This window comes from Pseudorca crassidens, chromosome 9 (assembly GCF_039906515.1).
Source record: "Pseudorca crassidens isolate mPseCra1 chromosome 9, mPseCra1.hap1, whole genome shotgun sequence".
In the NCBI taxonomy this organism is placed as follows: Eukaryota; Metazoa; Chordata; class Mammalia; order Artiodactyla; family Delphinidae; genus Pseudorca; species Pseudorca crassidens.
The window spans coordinates 24917157-24942744 of record NC_090304.1 but is presented as its reverse complement, the minus strand read 5'-3'; the positions used below and the strand labels follow the sequence as shown (position 1 = coordinate 24942744).

The window sequence follows — 25588 nt, the reverse complement described above, 5'->3', positions numbered from 1 at the left end:
AATGTAGCTAAAGAGGGAGATTGCTGATGATCTCAGACAAAAGTGTACATATACAAACAGTGGATGGAAAGAGGAACACACAGACAAGAATGGAAATAAATAAGCAGCAGGAGCCTCTCAAGTGTCCAAAAACAAACTACCTAGACCAAGAAAAGGCTTAAGACCAACCAAAAAATGTTTTATAGCAACATTCAAAGTATAAAGCAAAAGGAAGTATTAAGTATGATAATATATGGCTAGTGGACAAATAAGGGGAACAACTCAACTTCCATATCAAAAAAACTAATTTTTAAACAGGAAAGGTACAATACAAATAAACACAATACAAATACAATCCCCACTGCCTCTTTCATGTTGATTAGAAATAAGTCCAGAATTCTCATTTCATTTTATTGAGTTCTCATCCTCGAGAAAGAGAAAACATTTTCCACAAGGCAGATCAAGATTTTATATGCTTCTTTGTGGTTGGGAGGAAACTAAAACTCTTAAGTAAGAACATAGTTAAGAGAGGGTCAAACATGTAATGAGTTTATTATTGTAATTTGAAATTATAAATTTAAAAATTTTAAACTTTAAAAAAGGAATAATATTATAAAACTTCTCAGTTTTAATTTTTAACATGATAAATGTCATATAACCCAAAAAGCAAGAGTTCTTTGGAGTCCTCAATAACTTTTAAGAGCTGAAGGGGATCATGAGACGGCAAAGTCTGAGAACTACTGTCCTTAAGTAAAAACTACTCTATCCCCACCCTAACAAACATTGAAAACAAGCCTCAACAGGATCGACTGACCCAACAGTAACTGCGCAAACTACCTGTGCAAACAAATGTCAACACTCTTTATCCTTTAGGTCAGGAATATATAGCAACTTTAGGGCAAGGAATATTGCCATAGATAGAGATTTTATAACAATAAAAGAAGCACTTCATTAAAAACATGTAACAATGCTAAACATATTTGCATATAATTAAAATACATGAAGCAAATTAAAAAGAGAATAAAAATTCAGAATTAAAAAAATAGACAAAACTGTAATTATAGTTGGAGATTACAACAATCATCTCTCAGAGAACACACACACATACAAAAGATCACTAAATATATAGAAGACTTGAAAAACAGTCAACCAATTTGACTTGCCATTTATAGAATTAATATTCCCCCAAATATCAGAATATACATTCTTTTCAAATACACAAGGATCATTTACCAAGATAGACCATAATGCTGGGCCATAAAACATTTAAAAATATTGAAATTATACACAGCGAGTTCTCTAACCATAACAAAACTAGAAATCAATAACCAAAAGGTAACTGGAAAAGCTCCAAATGTTTGGAAATTCATACATTTCTAGAAAAGACATAGATCAAAATTAAATTACAAGGGAAATCTGAGAATATTTTGAATTAAATGTTAATAAAAATAATGCATCAAAATTTGTGAAATGTAGCTATAACAGTGCTTAGAGAGAAGGTCTAAAATCAATAATTTAAACTTCTACCTTAAGAAGTAAAAAAAAAAAGCAAATTAAACCCACAGTAAGTAGGAGAGAAATAAAGATAACTCCAGAAATCAATGAAACAGAAAATGAACAAATAGAGAGAAACAGTGAAACCAAAAATTGTTCCTTTAAATAATCAATAAAAGTGACAACCCCCTGGCTAAGATGATGAACAAAAGAGAAGATGTACATTACCTAAAACACTACATATAACTATAGCTCTTACGGCCATTAAAAGGATATCAAGGGAATACTGCAAATAACTTTTATGGAAATAAATTCAACATTTAGACCAAATGGACAAATTCCTTGAAAGACACAAAATTACCGAAAGTGAAACACGAAACAGAAAATATGAATATTAAAGAAATAAAATTCATATCTCAAAACGTTCCCACGAAGAGAACTCCAGCCCAAGATGACTTCACTGATAAATTGTATCAAATATTTAAGGACAAGATGATACCAATCTCATACAGAAATGGGGCTAGTCAAAAATGGAATACTGTTATAGGAAGTAGCAAATTTATAGTATTGGAAATATACCACTGGGAGGGAAGCTAAACTTCACTTCCAAACCCAGGCTGTAGACTCTTTTCACCAGAAATACCACAAGTATAATGGCCTAAAGTCTCATCATCATCCTTCTCTTTCCAAACTGGAGTTGGGAATGTATCCACTCTAAGTCAGATTAATATCATGTCTATCTTCCCAGACTTCCATTAGACCCACCCATCGGGGTCATCCCAGGAGCTAGAGGGCTTTTTTTGAATATTTGACACCTATGACTTGATTATATTCTGGGTATGCAATTCATTATTTATTCCTATTGTATAACTCAAGTGTCATAATTTTCTTTAATCATTTTATAGCCTGTAAGATTGGGGTTACTGCTATACCTGTCACCCTAGAAATGAGATTTCAAAAAAACAGCTAGTTGACTTAGGAAATGATCCCAAAGAGAGACTACTAAAAGTGCAAGTCTACCCATTAAATCTTCTTTGTAATGATTTTATAGGATATTTGTGTTATTTTTTTAAAATTGGGAGTTTTAGCAAAACCACTGTAAGAAATTGCTTCCCCAGTCTTAATGAAATAAAATAAAGGCGATTCTAACTGGTCTAGTGTGGTGATTCTCATTAGGCAACAAAACTGTTTTTGGAAACTGGAAAAGACACTGAAACTTTGAAACCAATAACTACCTTATATGATACTGTAATGGTGGATACATGTCATTATACATACACTTAAACCCACAGAATATGCAACACCAAGAGTGAACCCTAATGTAAACTATGGACTTTGGGTGATAATGATGTGTCAATGTAGGTTCACCAGCTGTAACAAAGTTACTACTCTGGCGGGAGATATTGATGATGGGGGAGTCTATGCATGAGTTGAAGCAGAGGGTATATGGGAAATCTCTGTACCTTCTGCTCAATTTTGCTGTGAATCTGAAACTGCTCTAAAAAATAAAGTCTATTTAAAACAAACAAACAAATAAAAACAACAACAAAAACATAACAGTAGAGTTACTCTGATTGAAGAATCTGGAGCCTAGTTTACTTACTGTCCACCCCCCCCAACATATTCACACATCTCCCCCTCCCCCCAAAGATATTTCCCTCAAAATCTCTAGGGTTCTCTGAAATACCATTTACAAACTATCTGTCTGGGTAATCAACAAAGACCCTCTGTGGAGTTCATTCCACAAAGTCATGTAAAATCAGCACCAGAGGAAAATTTAACCTACCAATCGAGCTATAGACACCCTGAATGTCGGACATGCCATATGGAATCGGGGAATGGCAACATTAAAGATCTTGTCTTTAAAGTAAAGGAAATGGAAGGTATAATATCCTTCCATATAGCCTGATGTTGTAGAGAATGTGGTACAACTTGTGTATTCATATACCCGGCCTGGGCTGATGATTGGAAATTCACCTGCAGAGAAAACAGTAACAATAAATTAAAGTATAATATTTAGTTCTTCATTATAGCAAACACGATATGTCCTCTTTAAACTATATTAAAGAAAATGCATAATTAGAAAAAATCTAAAAGGAACTATAAAAAAATGTTAATATTTTGGGATGGGATTATGAGTATTTTGACATTTTTTTGTACTCTCCTAATTCCCTATAGTGTGTTGGGGGTGGGGGGGTGATATCCAGTAGAATGAAAATTAAAAAAAGAGAGGGGGGCTTCCCTGGTGGCGCAGTGGTTAAGAATCCAACTGCCAATGCAGGGGACACGGGTTCAGGCCCTGGTCCGGGAAGATCCCACATGCCGCGGAGCAACTAAGCCCATGTGCCACAACTACTGAGCCTGCGCTCTAGAGCCCACAAGCCACAACTACGGAGCCAGCATGCTGTAACTACTGAAGCCCGTGTGCCTAGAGCCCGTGCTCTGCAACAAGAGAAGCCACTGCAATGAGAAGCCTGCGCACCGCAACGAAGAGTAGCCCCCGTTCACCGCAACTAGAGAAAGCCCGTGTGCAGCAAGGAAGACCCAACACAGCCAAAAATAAATAAAATAAAATTAATTTATAAAAAACTAATTTAAAAAAAAAGGAGCGGCATTGAGGACACAATCTTTAAGACACTGGTAATAAAAAGTGTCACATATTCTAGTTCAAACAGAGATAAGGATAATCTAAATGTTTAAATGTAGCAAGAGACTAAAACATAAAACTCTGAAGATGCATCTTAAGCATTTAGCCCAGACAAAATGGCAGTCACAAGGGAAAGGTTTTACACCAATAGACGAAATGACAGAAAAAGAATTACAGCTTTAATAAAATTCTTTAATATCCAGGAAAAATTCCTTAAAAAGACACGTAGAATATGAATCTATTTGTGGCAATTAGTTAAAACAACTTCAATTTAAACTGAATTCTACATATGCTTAGGGCCAATAACAAAAGCACATAGCTTAAATAGTATTATTTTCCTGAAGGACACATATAAAACGTGAAGAATCTGAGGTCTCAGAAACTTATGATAATCATAATTTTTTAAAAAGCCAAATGTCAATGGTAATCAGAGGCTAGAGATGATTGAAATCAAAAAACAATAAAATCTGTGCTACTAAGTTTAACATTTCTCCTGAAATTTCAAAAAGATGACCAATATGAAATTTATTTTCTCTTTCTGCCATACACCTGTAACCCTACAGAATATGATAATGAATAATTATCCAGCTAAAAAAATAAAGCAGTTAAGAAGGAAAAGCAAGAAACCCGTGTGATCTACAGAAGGGAAATTCAATCCCTGAATAATTGAGTTTGCTATAATTTTAGAAAAGTTCATGTTTCAGGTACTAAACTGATAAAATAATGACCTTTACACATTATATTTATGAAGCAAAATATTGTAGTTAGGAGAAGAATTCAGAATCTATGATATCTTTCACACTGAAACACAGCTATTAAAAAGATGCAGTCTTATCCACTAACTACATCATGCATTTGCCAAGCTATGTATCACATATATACTCTCCAAAATGTTTTAGAAGCAACTGATGTATAAACCCAAATCTTGGGATACATACCAACTACTCCAGGTCCTTGAACTTCTTCCACGTCACCTTTAGCATTTGTTATTCTCCAGTAGCGACTGTCTAACTGACATGCCTTCTCAGGAAGTGCATCTTTTGACATTTCAATCCTAGAGAAGAGAATGGAGTGGTAGAGACACGTTGGTTTTTTCTGTTTAAGAGCTACAGTATTTTGAGCTAAGCCAGTGAAAGGGATTTCCAAAGGAAATTAAGAAACCCAACCCAAAGTCTGTGTAAATCATCTATTCCTGTAAGTTTGCAAAGATTCTGGCCTAATTAGCTGAACTCCCCCACAGAAATGGTTTCATTCAATTTACACACTTGACTTTCATTTAGGATTTAACGATAGAATGGGCAACATAAAAATTTACAAACATAGTGGTGACAACAATCTTTTGCTGTTCAAATAAAGACCAATGTGGGAAACACTTTCTAGAATATGGTGCCATGAAAAACTTCTGTTCTAAAAAATGGAGTCTTTTCTTTCACTACAAGGCTATACAGCCCTTTTCTCCATTAGCTTCTAGAAAGCTCAGAGCAAAATGTCACTATTTCGTGCATCTACTATTTAGTTACTGGGGTTATACCTTGACTCTGTTTTCCAATACTATTATTTCCCTCCTTTTTCTGAGACTCTGCTGACTCTTATTTTCATTTAGAATACCGTATAAGCACGTGTAGGTATTACTATTTTAAGCTTATCTCAATTCTAGGCAGGATTAAATTAAACAATTAAAACAACATTCATCTGAATATGTGTAACTGGACATATCAAAGTCTTCATACAATACCAAAATCCTAGAATGCCTTCTGGTTAAGTATACATTATTATTATTTCTAGTATGTATATATGCATGTATATGTATTTTTTGAAAATATATATCATAAAGTATTTAAAAATACATCTAAAAACAAAGCATTCTTAATCCCTTAGGGCAATGAGTTATCTTTACCTCACAGTACAGAGTACTTCTAATTAAAGTGTATTTAATATTTGTTTTTTATTTAACCAAATCCAGGGCTTGCTCAGCACTATGTCTAATATACAGGCTGTACTCAATAAATATTTATTACACTTTTAATTAAATATAGACAGGCAAGATAAAACTGAAATGCATCGTTTTATCGTGGGCAATTTCATAGCTTTCAGAACGCATTATAACTCTAATACTGACCTTTCATGATGATTACAGCTTAGTGGTCCACCTCTCAAAGTACCTGGCACAAAAGTTGATACAAACTCAAGGTGCTTTACAAACACTATATTGTAGAAAATTTGTTTGTTATCCACCTACCTCCACACTTTAGCAAGAAGCTGCCTTTCAGAATGTGTTTTTATATCATGTCAAATGGGGTGATAACAACACATCCATAAGGTATATCCCCAAAGGCAACCCCATTTAAAATTCTCACCTGATTCGGTATGTGAAGAAATAGTGGGGTGGATGTACAGAGCTAAGTTCTGGCAGAAACGATGTGGAAACTGAAACTGTAATATCCCCAGTCGTTGCTACACACTCTGCATCATGAACATATCTAGGTAATTTTAAAAAATTAAACATTTTTTAATCACAAACGTCAATTCTGTAAGATAAAAGATTTAAAGATACAATGCAAAATAGTTTATATTTTACTTTACGATAAAAACAAATTTAAATCATATTTGGCACCTTAAAGGTATAGTTATTAAGCTTAAAAGAACAAACAAACTAGAAAACCTTGAAGACTCTGAATCAATAATGATAGCAGTCAAGGTTCAACCAGTGGTTGACCAGTGGTTCAAATAATGGATCAGTAACTAACTTGGAAACTAAAAAGAGCTTATTTCAGTCTTTAGAGCTAAGGAAACTTTTGGAACATCTGAAAACCCAGCTATGCCCTATACACAATGACTCTGACAATAAAAATGTGTTAGTATTGTTATTCTAGAGGCCTCTAATGTATAATTAACGTATCATTTCTGCCAACTGAGCTACTGTGAACCAACCTCTAGTTCCATCTGTAATACCTGAGTGTTCCATTTAGAGATAATGACTAATATTTCCAGGAGCTAATAGTTACTGACTTGCTATTCACAGTAAATCTGTTATTGGCAACAGCCTCCCACTCCACCGCCAAAAAACCCCACAACTATGTAACTACTATAAAGCCACAGCTTCTAAATCAAAATCAGTTTTTTCTCTTGATTCTTCAAGATGAAAAAAATACTGGCTGTTCAACTGTTTGGATGTGTTGGCTTTAAAGTGAGAATAAAATAGTGAGACTTAAGATGAGAGGTTCTGTTATTAACCTTCATGGGAAACTTCATCTCCTGATCTGTAACTGATGTTTTTTCCTGATTTATAATCATTCCAATCCATAAAGCCCCAAGTGAAATACCTGAAAATTTGGTCTCTGATGATAGGGAAGCCACCTGATACAACATTGTTGACATAAGAAGTAAACCAGTCAGTAAAAGTAGCACCTGTAAAAAAGGAAGGGAAAAAAAAAGAGAAAAGGACAAATAGTTTTTTTTTAATTTATACAGGAAACAAGGGGAAAAACGACAATTTCTCTATGCTTAATAGTGATATCTAGTGATGCCAAAACTAGAAATATTTATATATACCATTCTACTAATCCTTTATTAGGTAAATTTCTATCCTCAGTTCTATCAATCTTATTCCAAACTACCTTGCTAGGGAATCCTCCGACTACCTTCAAACTACTTTTTACACTTAAAACTAAATAGTTGACTTTTAAACTTTAATTTGTTCTGGTACAAGAATGAAAAGCCTTCTGTCTATAATTTCTGGAACATATAGAACAAAGGAGATATAGCTATGTCTATGAAGAAACTACAGAAAAAGTATCAGCACCTATCCTCATATGATCAGGGTACATCCCTGGTCCAGGCACATCCTGACTCATGCACAAAATTCTGGCAGAAGCCAGGCTCAGTCTGGACATCTAATAGGGGTATAGCACTGTGGAGTTCTGGGCATCAGGCCAATCCCAAAGTAGCCCAGTTGCATTACTACAGATTCAAATGTACAGCGGTCCTCCATATTCTCAGTGACCAGCTCAATGCAGAGAAGAATGACTGGGATAGTCCAGTCCAGACCATATATCCGTGACCTAGTGATTGGATCAATAACAAGTATTTACATGAATTATGTTGCCTCTTGTGGGTAATACAACATAACTTTCTCAGACCCCCATCACTGACTGTTAATACAGCTCAGTGCCTAACACATACTAGTCCCTTAATCAATGTTGTTTAATGAATTTCTTCATAATCTTGTTTCTATTAACCCAGTTCCTGTACTCTGCCACACTGAAAGTCAGATGCTAAATTTATAGTATGTATTTACTTATAATTCTAGTTAGGGAATGACTGAAGATACAATTTAAGCTTGAGTCTGAGAGTATACACCTTTAAAATTTTAAAGGTATCAACTGACAGAAGGTAAACTACAATAGTTTACTCTTTTTTCAATGCCTATTAATGGCCCACTCTGACCCTTTATTTATTAACTGCTACTTTATTCAAATGATCACTGATCATCTTCTATCCACTTTGAGCTAGATATTAAGGGGCCACATGAATGTTTTTAAATTCATAGAAGGTACAATTTTCTGTTTTGAGAACTAGCAGTTTCCCTGCAGAGTTTAAAAAATCATTTTGTAAATTTCATGAACTAAAATATTATATAAGAAAAAAGAAATTTCTTATGATTTACATTAAAAAAGAAATTGGCATGGTGTATTTTAATGTGCCTTAATTTATTATAACACATACCAAAGTGCGTTCTTTAAAATAAGGATAAAATTTTCCATGCAGCCTTCACCACTAAACTTATCTGCACATAGATTCCAGTTTTCTTAAATATGTATTAATAATGCACTGAATATCAGGAGATTCCGTCTTATGTTTTACCAAAAATTCCAAGAAAGTCAAACTTAGTTGAATTAAGATGTAATTTATATGTTCTACAGTAGTTTACCTTTTAAAGTAAGCCCATATCTTGCAGTTCCTTTGAGAGTATTGGGGTTTTATCAAGGAAGTGTAAAGGCAGATCAGATGCTTTCTCATCTTTCCTCCCAGACTAACTTCCTACCTCATTTCTTCCAGTGCATCTCAAATCTTTTGCTTTACTCGCTCATTCTAGGAGAAACCCCAACTCCCAGAAGAGTATTCTCAGACCTTAGTACTCTGCTGTAGTGGTGGGGTCTTCCACACCATGTCAGACCAGCACCAAACTAAGACTAAGAAACTCACAGAGCCTAGCCGGCAGCTTACCTTAGAGCTCAGGCAGCCTTTAGTTTATAGACTGAGCAGCACCACTGGACTAGAGCCAGGACGATCATGTTCTCAGAGTATGTGCCACCCAGAGAAGCCAAAGAGGGCAACGAGCAAGGGCGTAACCCCCAGAGGGTGCTTAACTTAGATACCATAGACCACAGGAATCAGGGTTAGCTGAAGGCTAGGAACCAAGCTTAAAAGTGTTTTATAACTGACTGCGTAGGGGTGAGAACTTCTTGATATTGTGAAGTATGCCACAAACCTAGAATATGCTGTAGTTTGAACACACAGAGACTTATACTCTGTTCAAGGTTCCAATTAGGAGATACAATTAAATACAGATGCCTTGGCCTGCAAGATCCTTTTACTATTAATATATAAAGATGTTTAATATGTTCCAGAAATGCCTTTAAAAAGCAGCATGGATAGTCAGGAAGCTTCTCTTTTTCCTCTACGTGAGCAAAATCTAAGCAAAACAAGAATGGATGAACAGCACAGGGGTGAGCTGCTCTTGAATACAAATTGAATTGTTCTCAAAATCCTATGAGAAATATGCTTTTAAGGCCAAGAAAAACCAGGTGTGCCAAGCAGTTTATAAGGCCCAGTTTATTCTGGTCTCTGAAGACTGCTGGTCTGAAGTCTCTGGTGTGACATCAGTATTTTACTATAGCACTGGCACCAGAAGAGAAAAAGTATAGTTATTTTATGTATCTATATCTCTAATTATGTATTAATATGATCAATGGAAAATGCATGTGTGTGTAAGGGAACTATATACACATTCTTAGCAATTCTATACATTTCACTGTTCTATAGCAGAATCCTAAGAGCACAAGGTTGTATATGGCATAGCTTTTTCCAAATGGAAACCCAAGTCAAATAAAGTACAAGGGCTATTCTAATGAGAACCTAGTTATAGTACTTTATGAACCAGCAAGCTTTAAGAAATACAAATATAAAATTGCCAGTTGATCAAGTAACAGAAAAGTTTTTACCAACTTAATTTTTTTGACCAGAAAGAAGAGACTTTTCTCTTACCTATGATAAACATGTCAATAGCAGCTGGATTCCGAGCCATTTGGTCCTAGGTGAGAAAAAGAATATTGTAATCAAGGAAAATACATTTTACTTAATTCCCCATTGTTCACTACCTGTATCCTTCCCTGGGGACAAGACAAAACAGATAAAAATAACTTAAGTGCTCTAACCAATACTCAGACATTCCTCACACTTTTCAGTTTCTGCTCTTATGATTTCTATATTTAGGCTCTTCCTGTTAGTTACAATGAACTAATAAATGATCCTTCAAGAAAACAATTAGGACATTAAAACCGTGAGAAGACACATGGCCTATGAACCCAGAAGACAGGGCTTTGAATTCAGTCAAGGGACCTGAACAGTTCTAGATTAGTCTCTTCTCTCAGTAAATGGAGAGACCAAGTCATCATCCTACAACCTTACAGAGCTACCAGGTCAAAAATGAGATAAAAGATGTGAAAATGCTTAGAAAAAAAATTAAAAGCTATGCAAGCTCTTTAAATAACTTAAATGTTATATGGAGTCACATGTCTCAGATAACTATGAATTTTTTTTTTTGAATTTTTTTTAAAAATAAATTTATTTATTTATTTTTGGCTGCATTGGGTCATCGTTGCTGCACGCGAGCTTTCTCTAGTTGTGGCGAGCAGGGGCTACTCTTCGTTGCGGTGCACAGGCTTCTCATTGCGTTGGCTTCTCTTGTTGCGGAGCACAGGCTCTAGGCGCGCAGGCTTCAATAGTTGTGGCACGCAGGCTCAGTAGTTGTGGCTCACGGGCTCTAGAGCGCAGGCTCAGTAGTTGTGGCGCATGGGCTTAGCTGCTCCACGGCATGTGGGATCTTCCCGGACCAGGGCTCGAACCCGTGTCTCCTGCATTGGCAGGCGGATTCTTAACCACTGTGCCACCAGGGAAGCCCCTGAAAAATATTTTCTATTTAAGTTCACATCTAGGCAAAAATGAAAGCAGAAGGTCTGCAACTGAGGAATGACTGAGAACTGAAGAAATAAGAATGAAACCAAATGCCATATTTTCTGTGCTTACATTAAAATCATAACAAAATCCTCTTTAAAAAGATCTACATTTTTCAACAACTCAAATACCTACTGAAGAAAGAGTTTAGAAAGTTTCTATTGCACTCAGAACTTGAATCCAAAGCGAATGATGATGGATGATGTCCAAAAGCTAAAGTTAGAAATTTATATTACAATTAATCACTTCAACGAAAAGCTCACTCATTTTTCTTTTTTTTATAACAGCTTTATTGGACTATAATTGCTTTACAATGGTGTGTTTCTGCTGTATAACAAAGGGAATCAGCTATACATATACATATATCCCCATATCCCCTCCCTCTTGCGTGTCTCATTAGTTTTTCTTAAACTTAAAATGTCCTAATACAAATCACAGCTTCCCTCTGTACGCATGCTAATTTTAAAAGAAAATGCTAATTTTCTTTTAGCATTCCATGCCATTATATCAGAATATTAGCCCTCTAGTTAGATCCGTCTATAATCAAATTGCATAATGCTCTATACCCATTCTACAACCCTGAAAATTCCTAATGCACATTTTATACATCCATCAGAACACATCTTAAAGGCACATTTAAACATGCTTCCTACTTACTGGACATTGGTAGAAGACTTCATTTTTGTTTCGGCCCTCCGCAGCTTCCACTGCTATGTACTGACTCAAACCAGTATGTATGCAAAAAGTTAAAGGTAGACAGTATTTCAGTCCCTGTCTCTGCTGGAAGCCTCCAGCAGCCGTGTCGACGTCTAGCAAATCCTCAGAACGATAGTGATTAGACAGTGCCATGCTTCCCAACAACCTGAGAATATAGACTCAAAAATTTAGTCAACTGCAATCTTTTTGATGAATAATAATTTCACATTGACAACTTTATAAGAAAGATTAACATGTCAATTCTAAACCAGGAATACCCCAAACACTACAATTTCTGCATATATTAAATTCAAACTCTTGAGTGGAAAGATTCTGATTTAAATTAAAAGCCTAAATGTCTAAACTGTCTAAATGCCAACCTTTTAAAAAGAAAAATAGTTTTATTGCTTTCAAAAATCTATCTTGCCATAATTTGCCAGTGTTTTGCTATATATATATATATGTATGACTAATTTAATGTTTAATGTTCTCTCTGATACCTTCATCTTGATACAACCTTTAGCTTACACTATCCTACCAGGCAGTATAAATGGAAATCAGCTTAATCCTTGTCCAAATTTTCATAAACTTGGGATGTATGGGGTCTAAACTCATACGTATGAGAACAACACAGGTGTCGGTCCTTGATGAGAGTCTCATCCTAAGTCTCACTGTTTGGGCTGTGGGTAGATAAAAATCCCTGTGTTGCATGATCTGTTTGTCATGTCAATTCTGATCAACGCTTAGTATAGTTCTCTCCTGTTGGTTCTTGAAATATGACAATTTTTCCATTTTGTCAAGCTTCAGCTTGACAGGAAAACAGAATAGGAAAAAACCCAGTGATTTAGGCTTATCTAGTCCCAACTGCCCAATATTTGACTTCTGAATACTACCTTGTAACCTCAGTATGATCACCTCCTAGATTCCCTGTACTCACTCAACTCTGATCTGAAATGGTAACAGAGCCTCATATGGTTCTTCACACACAAAGAGATACCAAGTTCTAATAAGAACAATGCAAAGTTCTCCCTAAATTCCTATCAGTATGTCACAAGTGCAATGTCTCTGAAATACCTTAATTTCATGAGGGAACAAAGGGAGTAGAACCATTAGAAGCATGTAGCTTTAAAAACTGTGAGTAAATTTGAGAGCTACTGCATGGTCTGCTTTTACAAAAGGTTCCACAGTGAATACTTCATATTGTTTAGAAGTAAGTTTAAAATAGGCCATTCAATTATAGACTATGCTTGAATAGGACAAAACTAATATTTTCTTTAGTTAAGTGTATGTAGCTCTGAACAAATTACTTTTAACATGTATGATTCATAGAACTTATATCAAGCTTTCTAAAATACTTTACTTGACCTGTAACAGGATAAACACTTCAAGGATTTGAAACAGGTTTAGTTAAATTATACTCACACACACATCTCCTCTCCTGTCCTGTAGGCCCACCCCAACCATTTAACTGTAAAGATGTGTTGATAGAAACCATGTTTTTGAGACATTATCTATTTTGGTAAAATCAAATTCAAGCTATAGATTTTGTCTTATGGATTGTTATAAGGAACAGGAGGAAGTTCTTATACTTTTTAATCTGTTAAGAGTAACTACAAATACAATTTGTTTACATTCTAGAAAATAACTTGTATCATTAAAAATAACTCAAACAGTGAACATCTCACCCAGGAACCACTAACTTCTGCCCATTGTGGATACGATATGAACATCGATAATCATCAGGAAGCTTGCAGCCAATCTGAGCTTCCACAGCATCTAGGTCTTCCTCTCGAGCCCCCTCTGCAGATGCACAAAAGAGCAAATTATCAAGAAACCATAAGCCTTAAATCTAAGAAGAAATGCAATCTATCTGCTAGCCAATGATACAATCTTAGAGCAAGTGAATTCTGTCCAAAATGTACTTGCTGAAATATAGGGAAATGAATTGAAAATTCACAGAAATATTATATCACTTTAGATTAGCTCTGACGTTTGAAGCACTGAGGAAGCAAATTTCTCAGTTTTCTCTCCATGGGGAAAACACTGGCACTAAGCAAAATATGGAATGGCAGGCACCAGTGAAATCCACAATAGTTTCTTCGCAGTACAATACAAACTTTAGAGCATATCTCATTTTTCTTAATCTAATATACTCAAATTTCTCTATTTAAAAAACTCTGCAGAAGTTCTCTAAATGGATGTTGTTCAAGAGTGTTAACCTAGTCTCTTAATGGGAAATATAGGACATAGGTGTAGGTTCATGCTGTGAGGAGGCCATTACCTTGAATTTGATTTTCACGTTTATAAGCTTGCCATATATTCTAGCTTTAAAAAGCAGTAATTACAAATACTAAGAGAAGAGATTCACTCCCAGTAATGGCCCACCAGGTTGTTGGACCAAACGTTTTGCTGAGAACTAGAAAAACTGAACAACAGAAAATTGGTTTCAAGGCTTTTGGAGAACCTCAAAGACAGTGAGAACTGGCAGGGGTGGGGTGGGGGAAGGTTGGTCCAGAAGAACAGGGAAACTGAGAGTTTAGCCAGGGCTTTGGAGCCACCTTGTCTCTGAGGCAACTGCCACTTCTGAAAGCAAACACGAGGCTGAGAGGCCGAGAAGCTGAGCAAAGCTTTCAGCAGTACCACAGGGTTGAGAGAATTTTCCAAAACTGATGAAAACATCAAACCATAGATTTAAGAAGCACTATAAACCCCATGGAGAATCATTACAAAGAAAATCATTATCTAGACACATTACTGGAAAATTGCTGAAAATCAAAGACAAAGAGAAATCTTAAAAGCAGCCAGAGAAGGGGAAAAGCCACAGTCATCTTCAGAAGAGCAACAATAAGACAGCTTCTTAACAGAACAATAGAAGCTGGAAGAATGGTATCTTCAAGTGCTGACTAGAATTCTATATCCAGTGAATACATACTTCCAAAGTGAAGATGAAATAAATATATTTTTCGACAAAAAAAAAAATCTGAAAATATTCAGCAATAGCATTCCCTCGTTAAAAACAAAACAAAACAAAACAAAAAGGAATTCTCCAGGCAGAAGAAAAATTATCCCAGATGGAAGCATGAAGATTCAGGAAGAAATAAAGTGCAACCAGAAAAGGTAAATATTCAGGTAAATCTAAAATAATATTGAACATGTAAAATAATAATAATGTTTTCAAGGATATAAAATATGTTGAAAACTAAAATCACAAAACTATAATACAAAGGACAGGAGGGAGGTAATTGAAATTAAAGTATTCTAAGGTTCTTTCATTGTTCAGGAAGTGGTAAAAATACTAATTTACAATAGACTTTAAGTCAGAGATACATGTTTTAATCTCTAGGCTAATCACTAAAAAAAAGTTAGATAAATAAGAAAGGAAAGGAAGTATGGAATAAAAGATAATTAAGAAGAATGCAAAAAAGGAATACCTGCTCAGGTGCCACCAATATAAAACAGAAACATGGTATATTTACACTCAAATGTATTAGTAATTACATTAAATATAAACAGACTAAATAATCTAATTAAAAGACAAACAGACCAGATGAAAAACAAAACACAATCATATACAAGAGGCACATCTTAAAGATGTAGATACAGAAAAGAAAGCTAAAATAGCTACTAAAATCATACAAAGTAGACTTTAAGGCAAATAGCATTATTCGAGGTAATGGAGGACTTTTTGTAATGGCAAAAAGGTTAAATTCACTACACAGGTATTATAAGTTTAATTTTGTGCATCTAATAACACAGCTTCAAAATACTTTTTTTTTTTTTTTTTTTGCGGTACGCGGGCCTCTCACCGCCGTGGCCTCTCCCGTTGCAGAGCACAGGCTCCGGACGCGCAGGCCCAGCGGCCATGGCTCACAGGCCCAGCCGCTCCGTGGCATGTGGGATCCTCCCGGACCAGGGCACGAACCTGCGTCCCCTGCATCGGCAGGTGGACTCTCAACCACTGCGCCACCAGGGAAGCCCCCAAATACATTTTTTAAATGACAGAATTAAAATGGAAAAAATATATATCTGTAATCATAATGGGTGTATTAGTTTTCTACTGCCACAATATTAGCCGCTTAAAATAACACTCATTTATTATTTCACATTGTCTGTAGGTCAGAATTCTGGACATGACTGAATTGGATCTTCTGCTCAGGTCCCACAAGGCTGAAATCATGGTGTTAACTGGGGCTGCTAGTGCACCTTATGCATCTTTTGCTTGGGGTTCTCTTCCAAACTCACTGGTTGTTGGAAGAACTCAGTTCTTTGTAGTTGCAGGATTGAGGCTCTCTACTCTTAGAAGCCACCTGCCATTCCTTATCACCTGGCCCTCTCCACAACTTGCCAGTTTGCTTATTCATGACCTGTAGGAGACACACCCAGGCTCTGAATCTCTCTGACTTCTGGAAGGGCCCAGTTCCTGTTAAGGGCTCACCTGATTGGGTCAGGCCTGCTCAGGATAATTTCCTTTTTGATTAATGATTAATTCAAATGCAACTAATTTGGGACCTTCATTACATCTGTAAAACCCTTTTGTCATCTAATATGACCTAATCACAAGACAGAAATCAATTATATCCATTGTACAACTCACACTCAAGGGGAAGCTATCATTATACCAGGCATGTACCACAGTGGGTGAGAATCTTGGGACCTATCTCAGAACTCTGCCTACCACAGTGAGAAATTTTAACATACCTCTCTCAGTAACTAACAGAACAAGGAGACCAAAAACCTCATTAAGAGTACAGAAGATTTGAACAAGATCAACAGTTTTTGCCTAATCATATATATAGTACTAAATGGCAAGAATGGCAGAATATACATTCTTTTCAAGTATACATGGAACATTTGCCAAGATAAATTATATGCCGGACCACATAACAAATCACAATAAATTTCAAATGACTGAACTCATATAGAGTATATCCTCTGATCATAGTGGAATTAAAATATAAATTACATTAAAAAGATTATTAAAAAAGCCCCCAATGTTTAGAAATCAAGCAATACATTTCTATATAATCCATGGGTCAAAGAAGAAATCACAAAATATTCTGAACTGCATGTTAATGAAAATACAGCATATTAAAACTTGTGGGATGAAGTTAAAGCTATGTTTAAAGGGAAATTTATACCCCTAAATGCATTTGAAGAAAACAAGGAAGGCTGAAAAATCTATGATCTAAGTAATCATCTCAAGTCAGGAGAAAAGTGACAGTAAACTTAAAGAGAAGTAATCAGAGAAATTAATGAAATAAGAAATAAGATATTAACATAGAGAGGATTGACAAAGGCAAAAGTCAGTTCTCTGAAAAGACTAATAAAACTGATTAGCCCTTACCTAGCAAAACTGATCCAGAACAACAGAGGGAAAGCACAAATAATATAAGAAATGGAAAGGTGAAATCACTAGAGATCTAACAAGCATTACGAAGAGGATAATTATGAAAAATTTTATGGCAATAAATTAGAAAATGTAGATGAAGTAGACAATTTCCTAGAAAAACACAACTTATCAAAACTGACATAAGACTAAGTAGAAAATCTGAGTAGTCCTAAATCTGATAAAGAAATTGAATCCTTAATTTAAAACCTTCCCACAATGAAAACTCCAGGACTGAATGCCTTCACTGGTATATTCTACTAATCATTTAAACAAGAAATAAGACCAAGCTTACATAAACTCTTCCAGGGAACAGAAAAAGAGGCAACACTTCCCGACTTGTTTACAAGGCCAGCATCATCTTGATACCAAAACCTGACAAGAACATTGCAAGAAAGGAAAATTACAGGCCAAACTCTCTCATGAGCATAGATGTAAAAACCCCAAATACTAGCAAATCAAATCCAACAATACATAAAAAAGATAATACATTCCAAGCAAAGTAGGTTTATTCCAAGAATGCAAAATTGGTTTAACATTCAGAAAAATCAATCAATGTAATTCAGAGCATTAACAAAATGAAGTAGAAAAATCATATGATAATGACAAGGCTGGAAAGGCATTTGATAAAACTCAATTATCTGTTTAAAGCACAAAAACAAAAAACCCTTTTCCCAAACTAGGATCAGAAGGGACTTTCTTCAACATGCTAAAGAGTGTCTACTAAAAATCTACAGCAAACATCAGCTTTAAAGGAGAAATGTTGAAAGCTTTCCCTCTGCAGTCAGAAAGATAAGGATACTCACTATTATCATTTCTATCCAACACTGCACTGAAGGCTCTAGCCAGTTCAATAAAGCAAGAAAAATAAAGAAATGACATATAGGGATTGGAAAGCTAGAAATAAAACTATCATTCTACATCTTTAAAGAAATGCAAATTAAAATCACCACTACACACCCACTAGAAGGGCTAAAATAAAAAGAATGACAACATTATTAAAGTGCTAGTAGGAATGTTAAGTGGTAAAACCACTTTGGAAAATTAACAGTATCTTCTGAAGTTTAATACAAGCACACTATACAACCCAGAAAACGCAACCCTAGATATTTACCTGATAGAAATATGCTCATATGTACATCAAAAATGATTTACAGCATTATTTGTAATAGTCAAAGACTAGAAACAACCCAAATATCCAACAACAGTAGAATGAATGTATAAATTGTGGTCTAATCATATAACGGAGTATTTATACTGTAACAAAAATGAATAAAATACTGTTACACACAACACTGCTGAATCTCACAAATGAAACAGAAATAATTCACGCAAAAAACATACTTAATCATGCCAATTATATAAAGTTCAAAAAGAGAGAAAACTACTCAGTGGCATTAGCAATCAGGATAGTGGTTACCCCTGAGAAAGACAGAGGGTTCTAGGTACACATAATTATTCTACTTCTTGACCTGACGGGTGTTACAATGGGCATGTTCACCTTGTGACAATTCACTGAGTTGTACACTTATGATCTGTGCACATTTCTATAGGTTGGTTAACATCACTAGTGATAGGCTGTGGATATCACATACCCCCAGCTATGTGATGACACACCTCACCTCGCTGGTAACCTGAAAACACATTACTCCAGTCTAATCGTGAGTAATACTTTAGACAAAGTCAGTTTGAGGGACATTCTGCAAAATACCTGACCAGTACTCCTTCAAACTGTCAACGGTGTGAAAGACAAAGAAAGACTGGGAAGTGTCCACAGACCAGAGGACACTAAGGAGACATGACAACTAAATGCAATGTAGTATTCTGGATTGGATGCAGGAATTGAAAAAGGATTCCACTGATGGAAAATCTGGTGAATTCTGAATAAAGTCTAGAATTTAGTTAGTAGTAAGGTGCCAGTGAAGACTTTAGTTTGACAAATGTCCCATGGGTTGGTATGTTAGGGGAAACTGAAACTGTGTGAGGGGTGTACAGAAATTCTCTGTACTATCTTTGCAACTGTCTTGTAATCTAAAATTAGTATAAAATGAAAAGTTTATTTTTTAAAAAGTTCAATACAAAAGAAAACAAGCTGAATAGCTGCCTGAACCAGAAGGTGAATGAGAAAAAAAACACTAATATTTATATAGTTAGTGCTACACGTTGGATATTTAACATGTAACATTAAGAAACCAAGAATTTCTTGAAAAGAGAGAGCAAGGCAGAAAAAAAGTAAAATAACAACAAGCAAACATGGCAAAAGACAAATATAAGGAAATACATTTAGAGGGGCATCCTACTATAATAGAGTTTGGGAGCCAGGCAGACCAGGGTCAAATCTCAGCTCTACCAATTACAGCTGGCTTTCTGTATCCAGATGTGGAACTCAAGGATACAAAGGGTCAACTATGGGACTTGAGCATCTGCATATTTCAATATCCTCAGCAGGTCCTGAAACCAATGCCCGGTGGATACCAAGGGATGACTAGACTGACTGTGATCTCTGGCAAATTATTTCATCTCTTTAATCCAGTTTCCTCATCTGCAAGACAGAAGATAATACCACCTACCCAGGAGAATTACAGTGAGGATTAAATAAGCTTCATGTGCTTAATAAAGTGCTTTCCTGGCATACAATAAGTGTTTATGTACTTCCCTTGCCCCCAGACTATTTGTATGAGGAAGCAGTGAAAAGATTACTAGGAGCCAAGAAACCTAGATTAGAGTTCTATCTCTGTTACTCACTAGCTACAGGACCCTGAATAAGTCACCTAAACTCTCTGAGCCTGTTCCTTCACCTGTAAAATGAAAGGGCTGGTATAAATCAGGGATCCACAAACTAGAGCCTGCAGGCCAAATCCTGGCCTGCGGCCTATTTCCATAAATAAAGTTTTCTTGGAACACTGCCACACCCATTTGTTGTTATATTGTCTATGGCTGCTTTCCCACAATAGCAGAGTTAAATAGTTGTGACAGAGGCCATCTGTCCCTCAAAGCCTAAAATATTTACTATCTGGTCATTTAAAGAAAAAGTTTGCTAATCCCTGGTCTAAATGATCTCTAAAAGTCCCTTCTGACTTTAAAATTTTAAGCCAATACTTAAGGTTAATATGAAATTTAAAGATATGAGATATATACCATGAGATAGATTGGTAGAATGTACATCAATATACTATAATTTCAAGATACTTAATAAAAATTTTCCCAAACCCAGTGCCTATTTGCTTTCCAAGTTTCCTTCCTATCTGTGATCTCTATACCCTTGAAACTGAGTCAGGGACTATGGCCCCTGAGATGAGCAGCTAGTTTCCTGATTCAGCCCTAAAACTCATAGGTCTACATTAATAGAATCCCCAGCTTTCTAGATATCAGAGCCTTTGTTCTATTCCAATTTATGGCAAAGACCCCAGAGAACTGGCACCTGGGAGTAAAACAGGGGCTGACAAGGAATTCTCTGACAACCTCACCTTCAACCATTAAGTACAAAACAGTGAGCAGGGAGCCTGGGAATACCAATTGAGTGTCCCCTCAAAAAATTAAAAAATAAAAAATATAAAGAAAAAGGAAAAAGGAAGAAGCTGCTATGTATCCTTAGTTTCTTCCTTTCCTGGTAGCTCTGTGTCTCAAAGGAGAACCATGTCTATATTCCCATATTCCAAATATTCTAATATTAGACTAGCTCTCTAAGACTCCTAATACATTCTAAACAAAATAGGATACGTCTTCTCTCCCTTCAACAGCTGGTAAGACCACATCTCTGGAGTCAGCCCTATATTCAAATCCTGGCTCTGCTCTCCTTTGTGATAGCAAACAACTTACTTAGCCTTTTATGCCTCAGGTAGCTCACCTATAAAATAAGACTAGTAATGACCTACCTCATAGGATTTTGGCAACTTAAACGGAATAATATACAGTACTTGGCTTAGTACCTAGCTTTGTGTTTAATAAATAACAGCTATTGCAAACCCTTACATATTTTACTTATCATTACCAAATACCTATTTTCTGAATTATTTTCCTCTTGAAATTATTTAACCCCATACACCAAGTGGATAATATTTTTCTTTTCTTCCAAGGAAAAAACCTATTAAAAATATTAATCAAGGGTACTTTCTTTCAAAGCTGTACTCTCTCTGCCAAATCATTCTTTCTTCTACCTCCTAGCAATTCAGTTTTAAGTACCTGGTCATTCAATCATGATTTGTATGAAATTCATATTTGCATGGAAACGTACAGCAGAAATATGAAATGTAAAAGGAATGCCACGTCAAAAGAGTCCTTAGTTCAAAAGGTACACATTTGAGAAGAACTGATCCCAATTTCAGCTTAGCAAAACCAAAACACATATAAAATTCCTTTTAGTGGAGAAACTTGAAAAAAACTTGGAGGCTAAAGCAGGTAAGTAGCAATATATCTGCAATCCATTTATGTATTTCTTGGGCATAAATTTAAAAATCAAAGTAATGAGAAATAGCTTGTTAATAATTTCTTGCCAAAATTGGACAATAATAGTATAGTAGAGACAGCATAGATTCTGGGGTCAAATAGACTTCAGTTCAAATCTTAGTTTTCATTATTCTGTAAATGTCAAAATAGGGATGAAAGTTTTCCCTACTCTATTAGGCTGCTCCTACATGCTTAAAGACCCAGTCTGTAATATTTGGTCTTTCAAATATTAGATTGTCAAATAAACATTTACTTGTACTAAAAAGAGGGAAGAGGGTTGATACAGCAGGCAATTTTTCAAATAAAAAAAGAAGTCTTTTAAAAGAAATTACAAGTTATCCTCAAGCAACAATAACATTACTAGTTTCTTTATGTAAAACAAATGTAAGGATAAAAAGAAGCTTTCACTGCTAATAATCATGTGGATGCTGAGGTAGGCAAAAATAGGGCAAGCACTAGAACCAAGGTCCTTTTAGCAAATTAGGCTTTCTATGTGCTTGACCAAATGCGAATGGTGAATTACAGATAATGTTGGATTAGCACAGATGATAGAAACCCAAAGTTATTTAACCTATTTATACTATGAAACTAAAATGGGGAAGGGAGACCCTGCATTCCCAATACCTTTCAGAGATAAAACCATACGAGGACATCTGGGTTCCAAATATTTCTTGAGATCATCCCAGGCCTTTTTAATAGCAGCATAATGGTCAATATATCTTCCTACATCAGAGTAAGTATCAATGAAGAGGGATTTCCAACACTGGTTCTTCTGTGTTTTCTCTTCCCTAAATAGATTTAAAAAATAAAATTAAAAATCTTTTGAAATGAAATTAGCATATATTTTAGACACTTATACCAACATACTTTATTGGGAATTTGTGGTTATTTTTGTCTTCATTTTCATTTATTGTAGCTACAAGTGAAGACTAGATAACAAAAAGTGACACATACATCAAAAAATTTAACAAGTTACTGCTGGCATGGTGGGATTATGAGTCACTTATTTTCTTACTTTCTACTTATTTTTTTTCTAAATTTCTAATCCTTGATAAGATATAATGTGAATAGTATATGGGATATGAATTTCAACTTACTCCTAAAAACATGCCAGTTACACAATTTTTAAACATATATTTAATTTTTCTATTTTAGAGAATATTTAGAATCTAATGATACAATAATATTAATCTAACTTATCTACATTGGATTAGCTAGAGAATCATATAGCATATCAAAGGAATCACACGATTCAACATTCCTATTTGGTACAATTCCACAAACATTTACTGTCTACTTAGCTACTGAGGATATTAAAAGTAAGGCACATTTTTTGCCTTCAAAAATGTATAATCTAATCAGGGAGAAAGAAGGAAGTATAAATTTAAGAGTCAGAAGTGGTACAAGATAAGGCAGCCAGAAAGGGCCTTAAGGTAACATACTAATGAGGTTGACCTTATCCTGTAGGGAATGGAGAGCCACTGAAGAGTTTTAACAGGAGAGTTAAAAGAGCAGAATTGTGGTTGTGGTTTGGGAAGGGTGTACACTAGAGCCACAGAGATGGACTGGAAGGGTTTTGCAGCAGTCTTGGTAAGAGATGATGAACTGAGCTAAAACTGTGGTGGCTAGATGAAATGAGAAGAAAGATTCAAGAAATATACAGGGGCTAAAATCAGAAAAGCTTGGTAATTGAATGAATGTAGAGACAGAAGGAGAAAAGAGATCTAGAATGATTCCTGTTTCTGGCTTGGAGGGCGGGATGGATGGTACTGCTATGAAGATATGAATGCAGGAGGATCAGGTTTAGGGATGGGGAAAAGAACAATTCAGGGTGTTGTATACATGTGCCTGCGTTTTTCGGGGTGGGGGCAGTGGTGGAAGGGAAGTGTCTTTTTATTAATCTAAGTAATATACATATATATTATTAAAACCAAAAAGTACTGAAGAACTTAAGATGAAAAACTAGGCAGTCTCCTGTTCTAAGTCCAACCTCTCAAAGAAATCTTTAGTTATTTCTGGAAGTTATCTCTATAATTCTAAATGTTTATGCCTCTAGTTCTTGGTCTACCAATTTATATCTATCTACTGATACCCCAAAGTAAAAGACCAGGATACAGCAATACTTAAAATTCCCTCTTCCTCATTCTTCCTCCTCCCAATGTTTGGAGGCTCTGTTACTAATTTTTCATTTTATTGAGTAGCTTGCAGCTTTAAATAGTATATTTAAACCTCTATTTCTTGCTTCACCAACTTCAGTCACTACCTGACTCCCCTCAACCTAAGAAAAAGATACTAGCAATCCTACCCTCTTTCATCTTTCCCAACTCCCACCTTCTGTCATCTACCCTTGCATTCTATCAAATTTATTAAAATTTACTGAATTCAGTGAACCCTGTGGGTCATCCAACAGAAAGATCCAGCAGACAGTTGTGCAAAGAAATCTGGAGCTCAGTGGGAATGTTAGGGGTGGACACTCAGGTTTGGGAGTTAGAAGCATACAAGTAGTCTCTACAAAGTGCAACAGTGCATGCAGGAGACTTCACAGACAGAGAAGAGTAGTGAGCCAAGGGTAGCAGCTTGGAGAACACCTGCATTTACTGGCAGGCACAAGAAAGGCCACCAAAGGGGTTAAAGAGACAAGGGTTAGAGAGGAGAATCAGGATAGACTAGCATTAATGGAAGCCAAGGGCCAAATTTCAAGAATACATTTCCCAAATACTCACTCAGATATCAGCCAGTATTTTTTGCAATGTCTTCTCCACAGCGGATCGTGACTTGATAGCTGGCTAAGTCTTCGACTGACATAGCAACAACTGGCAGTAACCAGATTCACAGTTAGTATAAAAGAAAACAAGAAAACAATTTAAAAGTAAAGATGAAAATATTCAATGTTAGGTTTTATTCCTTTTGCTTTTCTGCCACTATCTACCTTTATAACTGCAAAACAATCTTTTCTAAAACCTGTTTAACATGTTAGCTAGTATAATTACCTTGTGAGTAGTGAAATCTTAACTATTTGAGTTCACAAACCACAAAATGTCTACAATTGTAATTTTCACACGAAAGTCTATAAAACATATAAACCATTGGAGTTAATTTCAAATCAAAGAGCTTTCCTATATTTATTATTGGGGCAGTAATCATTTCTACATATAGAAACGTTATTCAGGTGTAAACAAAGTGCTTTTTCTTTTTAAGATCTGTGAGACATTTGATATTAAATACACAGGGCTTTTGTTTGTTCTAATTTTTTCTTAACAGAAAGAAATATTACAGCCATATTACTTTTTAACTATAGCAACTATTGGAAAGCCCACCTATAAAAGGTGTCAGATTCTCAACAATTCTGTTTCAATATCCATAGCTATTCAAGTTACTATCAGCTGCTCAAAAATTTGGAATGTTAGAAACAAATAATTTTCTTTTTATACAGAGATTTCTAATACAATAGTGCTTGAATCCTGTAAATCCTACCCTACATAATTAATTTTCAAAAAGAATGAACTTAAGATTTAAAAAAATGCATTTCTATCCTTTCAGAAGAGAAATCACAAGTTATAGAAAGTAGGTATAAAAGATTTCACTTGGGCAATAGCTAATCAATTAAGGGAATCTTAAATCACATGGGATTTGTCAAGGCCATAAGTGGAGCATGTTAAAAAACAACTGATGGTAAACAGATTAGCCTTTGTTCATTTTTCAGA

At 35.4% G+C, this 25588-nt stretch overlaps 1 protein-coding gene across 4 annotated transcripts in view; it reads right to left on the bottom strand.

The window, feature by feature from the left end:
- Positions 1-25588, bottom strand: part of FBXO3 (F-box protein 3) — a 32202-nt gene that overhangs the window by 2994 nt on the left and 3620 nt on the right. For all 4 annotated transcript variants that reach the window (XM_067749469.1, XM_067749472.1, XM_067749471.1 and 1 more), the window contains exons 2-10: positions 24608-24697; positions 22509-22672; positions 13738-13852; positions 12014-12218; positions 10388-10433; positions 7444-7528; positions 6478-6600; positions 5059-5174; positions 3260-3450 (exon numbers count right to left, since the gene is read on the bottom strand). In XM_067749469.1, the coding sequence (XP_067605570.1) occupies positions 3260-3450; positions 5059-5174; positions 6478-6600; positions 7444-7528; positions 10388-10433; positions 12014-12218; positions 13738-13852; positions 22509-22672; positions 24608-24697 (1135 nt within the window). The remainder of the gene's footprint in view (positions 1-3259; positions 3451-5058; positions 5175-6477; positions 6601-7443; positions 7529-10387; positions 10434-12013; positions 12219-13737; positions 13853-22508; positions 22673-24607; positions 24698-25588) is intronic.